The 6,000-nt window shown below is 48.8% G+C and overlaps 1 protein-coding gene across 1 annotated transcript in view; it reads right to left on the reverse strand.

Annotated features, from left to right (window-relative positions):
* Window positions 1-5,562, reverse strand: part of MOXD1 (monooxygenase DBH like 1) — a 53,325-nt gene extending 47,763 nt beyond the window's left edge. Inside the window, exon 1 of the mRNA XM_083830704.1 lies at window positions 5,200-5,562. Coding sequence (XP_083686830.1) covers window positions 5,200-5,478 — 279 coding nt within the window. The 5' untranslated portion in view covers window positions 5,479-5,562. The remainder of the gene's footprint in view (window positions 1-5,199) is intronic.
* Window positions 5,563-6,000: the final 438 nt, after the last annotated feature.

Here is a 6,000-nt window from a genome sequence, read left to right on the forward strand (position 1 = left end):
GCCATAAGTCATTTGAATACACTTCAGTGTCTCTCTCGTACCTCGACTGATGCTGCCCCGGGCTGCCTTCCAGTAGCCAACAACCTGACATCCCTTGGTTTCTGTGGCACTCATGGAAGATACAAAAACTTCACTTTCCACACACACAAATGAAAAGCACTGAATCGTGATGGGCTCTCTAGCTGCCACACACAGGTGTATGAAGCATCAGCAGTTTTAAGTTAAAATATAGCATCGCTTATCAGCGTGGAGCATTCGACTGCAGCAGTCCCAAGGAGCCTTTACATCAAGAATAAATGTTGATTTTAGAAGTTATACTCCAGCTATATCAGAAGCTACGAAGCTAGATTAAAGGCTGTCCTAACACAAACAGACTAGACAAAACATGTCACAATGTGTTTTAGGGGAAAGAAAACCGTAACTAGGAGATACTGCATGATCTAATCTCACAACTGTACTTTATCACAAGAAACTTTCCTTATACAGGAGCCCATTTAAACAGCAAAAGTTTTCTTGTTTTAATAACTTTAATTACTTCAATTATGAGGAAGTTTTCAAAGCACTGCAGGGATTTTGAAGCACAAATATTAATGAGACTTGTTCCCAACATTTCTATATGTGCCTTCAAAAATCTCCCCTCGTCCCTCTCCTATTTCTAAGATACTTGCTTACATGGAAAATGAAACCATTATCCCATAATTTTAAGCCTTTGCGTCACTCATGGTAGCTACTTTTCCATATTGCTCCAGGTGTGAAGCTCTGACTGTAAGAGGTACTTATTTTTGTGGAGCTGTAAGAACATTTAATTTCCTTGGTGTTGCCAAAATCCAATCTGCAAGCAACACACCAGGTATTTTGGAAACAAACAAACAAACAAAAAACAGCTTGCAAACCAGACCCCTGAGGCCTGCAAAACACAAGAGCTCCAGAATTATTCTCATCTTCTGTTCACCAATTGTTGCTTCCTTGTCCTAACTATTGTACCTCTGAAAGGGAAATACAAAGCACCCAGCCGGTGGAGATGTACGCTGTAGCGTCTCTTTATGCCCCACATTGAAGCCAAGAGGGCTCATTAGTCATCTGGAGATTTTGCCACAATGCCCGAAGGCATGAAATACCTCCAACAAAGCACCGACTGAGATATGTCAGTGTGGCACTCACTTTGCATCTCTCTTTTGGTGCCTTTCAAGTTGTTTTCTAAACACTTCTTTTGTTGCTGTTGGCATGAGTGCACTTAAAAGCAGCATATCGTTAAGTACAGAGAATGCTCACTGTTTTCTGTCCTTTAAAATCTCTTCCAAGTACTTCCCTGTGAGCAATTAAGCTAACTCCATGGGATACATTTGATAACAGATATTCTTTAGTTTGGGTGACAGTTAACAAGCAAGGCTGTAATGAATAATAAAGTACTTTTTAGTGACACACAGTCCCTATTCACCCTGAGTAGGGACTATTTTTGTGCAAGTTCAACAGAAGACTCTAACAATGCAACTCTCTTGTATAACTTGCACAAAATAGCCATTCATCAAGGAGGATTACTCTCCCCAAAATGGGGCTCTCGGCAGCTACGTGCTGCGGGTGGGGATGCACAATTCCAGACAGGGGTGGAGACCAAGGAAAAGGCATGGGTCTAGCATGAAAATGCATGCTGTGTCAATTCATAAGCATACACACACACACACACACAAAGAAGGAAGGAAGGAATGCCAAATGCAAAAGCTGAAGCTGTCCCAAAAACTTTTATGAAGAGCAACACATGCTGCAAGTGACCACAGCAATATTGCAGGGAACATTTTGCTGAGTACAAGCTATTCTTCCAAGCCCACCCCCTCCCTACAGAGATAAAGGCAGCTCTCAGCTCTTCAACACCAGACCCCATCGATATCTTCTACTTTTTCTCAAACATGCTCACCCAAACAGCGCATAGTCTGCAGCTGTGCACCACGGGGCTCTCAGGGACGTGCTAGAGTTATGTGCTCACTGATCTGCCTCTTTTTGGTGGAGGTGGCTCCCTCAAAATACAACACTGCTGTGCATGTATGCGCGCATGCATGCACGCTATGCCTTCTACGCCCTCCCCAAAGACGTCTAGGTTCTTGTTCCAAATACTGACTTCCCAAAGTGTTACGATAATCAATGCGTAATTTGAGGATCATTCAAAACCTCTTCAAAAAGCTACTCTAGTACATCTCTCACATGGCATCGTAACACTTTTTACCTTAATATACTTAGAGAAAACTAAAATTCTGTCTTTTGAATCTTTCCAGTCTTTACTCATTATGCCGGACCTCCTTTTCCTTAAATACAATTCAGACATGGAAAAGCAAAGCAAAACAAGTAACCCACTACACCAAAGATCACAGAACATCTAAAAACCAATAAAATCCAATTTCAGATATCCAGAACTTTGAGTCATCAGATTTTTTAAAGGAAAGGCACTGCCTGCTGATGGCGGGAATCACATCCATTTGTTGTGAGAGGATGAAGAATAAATGCCAGAGGAAATGTTCTCTCTCCTCTCTGAAAATGAACTGGAACTTTTCCTCCACCTCGGTACATTGCTCTCTCACAAACCAGGGAGTATCTGCTGTTAGTTCCTTTACAGAGGGTGGTAGTCTAACTGCATTTACACGTCTGCTCCCACAAGAGGACTCTTCCCTCCGAGAACACTTTCTATTTTTAGAGGAGGAGAGAGGATTTAAGGTGGGGAAAAAGCTAAATTCTCCTAAGAGACTAGCAATTTTAATGCCCACTTGAAAGGTTATAAAGGTGTTTCAGAACAACTTCGAAAAATCAGGCCACTAACTAGCGTCTCAAAACTGTCAAAGAAACCAAAAAATGACCCTTCTAAGAGTTTACACCACGATGCACATTTTCCGAGTGATGATCATGGAATAAAAACATATTTCTAAAACCGAAAAGTAAGTTCTTTCATTATATGGTGTACAAATCTTATAGTGTGCAGCTAGGCATAAAACCACATACTTCCAAGGCCACTATCTATGAAAAAATCTTTTTAGTAGTAACTAAAACTAACTGTAAACGATTATATACAATTAATAAATGAAGTGTTTTTAAAATCTTAACTGTGTGTCTAAGTAAAGAATTAGACACTATTAAAACAGGATTCAGGAACTAGGTATTCGTTTTATATCAGTCTGTGTTGCCTGTCCAGAAGAAAACCTTTGGACAAATTTTGTTTCTTCAAAGCGTTTAGCCCATCCTCTTTGTTTCTCACCTTTCCTTCTTTCAGTGCAGGCACAGAAATACTTTAACAGACCACCTTTTTTAAAAGACCTCCTCCCAGTTTAAAAATAAAACTTGCTTTGCTGCCTAACTGAAGAAGAAATGGGGATAGTGAAAACACCAAAATTCCAGCAAGCTTAACAGATAGAAGTTATTTCTTCTGTGCCTTATCTACTCCAGAGTGTAACACAATAACTCATAGCACTTTGCATAGCAGATGTTTATGTGTTAAATTAGTGTTTCAGGAAAAGTATCAGCTGTTCCCTGACAGGAGGCACTTGCTACAGTCTTTCCCCTTTCTCTGCATGTTGTATTTGCCATGTGATGCCTTTGGAAGAAGAATGGAATTCTGTATACACGGCATTTTTAAGGATGCTGAAAACCTGTGAGGGATGCTGAAAAGAGCCACAAAAGTGCACTGAGTGCTGGGGAAAATGACCTGCAGTGGGATACTTACAGAGCTCGATCTATTTATTTTATGCAAAAGAAAATTGAGGAGTGACTTGATTACAGCATATAAATTATTTTATGGGGGCAGGGTGGAGGAAGTAGACTTTTAAATCTGGTAGAGAAAATGCATATCTGGAATCTGAACCTGGCCAGACAAATACTGGAAATGAGGAAGGGCTAAAGTCTTGCCACTGCCAAAGACTACCAAGGGAAGTGATGGATTCTCCGTCACTGGACGCCTTTACGCTAGGTTTGGATGCCTTTCTGAAATGCTTGCTTTGCACAAAGAGGACAGCCAAATTTTAGCCAAACAGAAAGTTTGGTTTCTTTCAATGCTTAGTAGGTGTATCTTCTGAACTGTAGGGCTCCAGCAAGCCTCACATTCTGCGCCTCTAAGAGCTATGCTGCGCGATGACTAGAATGGGTTTTCTTATTATTAGGGGTTTATTTAGACTGAGGCTTTCTGAAAAAATGATCTTCACTTTGAAATAGGAGAAAAAAATATTCTGGAAATCACTGGTTTGAACTTAAATAAGACAAATATTTGCCTAAACTTGATATAGTAAACTAATAGGGGAAAAATACATTTATGCTAAAAGCACTCTTTTTCCAGAAAAGGTTTGCTTTTATAGTCCTGACAAACAGTAGGGAGAGATTCTTAACTGTTTGGTTTTCTTATGGCGAAAAGTTAGCAAAAATCCATACTCTTACAAAAGAAAACTCTCAAAATTTAAGCAGCAACTTCAAAGATCAGCTAGCTCCAACAAAATGAGGAAAGACAGCTCCTCGACCGTACCGGGCATTCCTCTGCCCTTAGTTTGTCTCTCTAAAAGTTGTCATCCAGGCAAGGAGGGTGACAGGTCGCCATGCCGAGCCTGGCTCCCCTCTCTGTCCCACGGGACGTGCTGTCCCTGCTCCCTGGCCCCACAGCAACCCCCCAGGCTGGGGCTCAGGGGGGGGACCGGAGGATAGGGTCCCTTCCCCCGGCTCCCACCCCCCCGGTGCCTCTCGGAGCAGAGTTTCGCTGCAAGCCCCGGCTGAGCCCACGTCCCCAGCAACACCTAGACAGCTAGGGGAAAATATCTAGGGATTCACACGGCCGGGCTCCTCGGGGGTCGCTTTGCCAGGCGAGGGACAAGTGGCGAGTCCCGGCGGCCGCTCCTAAATCCTTTTCGGTGGCAAGGTCGGAGCATCTCCGGGTGAGGAGAGGAGGAAGACAAAGGCCGGGGCCAGCGGGGGCTGTTCCCGGAGCCACGTCCATCGGCAGCCCGGGGCGTTATAGCCGCCCTCGCCCCCGCGGGGCTGCAGGGAGCAAGCCAAAGGCCGGCGCCGAGCAGGGCGAGGGGAGCGGGGGAGCCGTGCGGGAGGCAGGGGGAGGCCGGCAGCGGGGGGCTGCGGGAGAACCGGGGGCCGGGGAAAGGAGGCTGGCGGGGAAAGGGGGCTCGGGGCAGGGCAGGGGAGCGGAGCGGGGGGTGCCGTCTCGGGGAAGGAGCCGGTCCTTACCTGCAGGTAGGGCTGTCCCCCCTCCACGCCCCCCACCACGATGTCTGCCGAGGCCATGCCGCCGCTGGCCGAGAGCCCGAAGCCCACGTAGCCGCGGGTGCGCACCTCCAGGCGGAAGGCGAGGGCGCTGCCGCGGCGGCCCCAGCGCAGGCGGTAGGCGGCCGCCCCGTCGAGCAGGGCGCTGTGCGGGTAGCTCCGCGACGGGGAGCCGGAGCCGGAGCCGGCGGCGAGCAGGGCGCCCAGCACCGGCACCAGCGCCCAGGGGCGCAGCCGCCGCATCCTCTCGCCACGCGTGTGAGTGTGCGAGGCGTGTGCGCTGCCCCGGCGGCCCGGGGGGGGCCGGGAGCCCCGCTCACCCCGCCCCCGCTGCGGGCGGCACCGCGCCGGCCGGCCGGCCCCGTCGGGGGTGCGCGCACCGGGGCCGCCGCCGCCGCTCTGCTCGCCCCCCGGTGCCCACCACCCGTGGGGGTCCCGTCGGGGCCGAGCCCCGCCGGCAGCACCTGGGCATCGCCCGTCCCCCCCCCCCGCGACGGGGGAAGCCCCGCGGTGCGCGGGCAGCCCGGGGTCCGCTTGGAGAGGAAGGCGCTGGGCTGCTGGAGGTGCTTTGTGCGAGGTGAAACTTACCGGGGAGAGCCCGGCAGCGCTCAGCGGGAGCGAAACGCGCGCTCCCTGGCAGCCGGCCGGAGTCGCACGGGCCGGGGGTGAGGGCTGCCGCCCTTACGGGCTGCTGACACGAACAGCACCGGGGCGAACAGCAGCACACGCCGCCATGTGAGCCAGACATCGAACTAAACGCCCCTA

Source organism: Anser anser (assembly GCF_964211835.1).
Source record: "Anser anser genome assembly, chromosome: 3".
In the NCBI taxonomy this organism is placed as follows: domain Eukaryota; kingdom Metazoa; phylum Chordata; class Aves; order Anseriformes; family Anatidae; genus Anser; species Anser anser.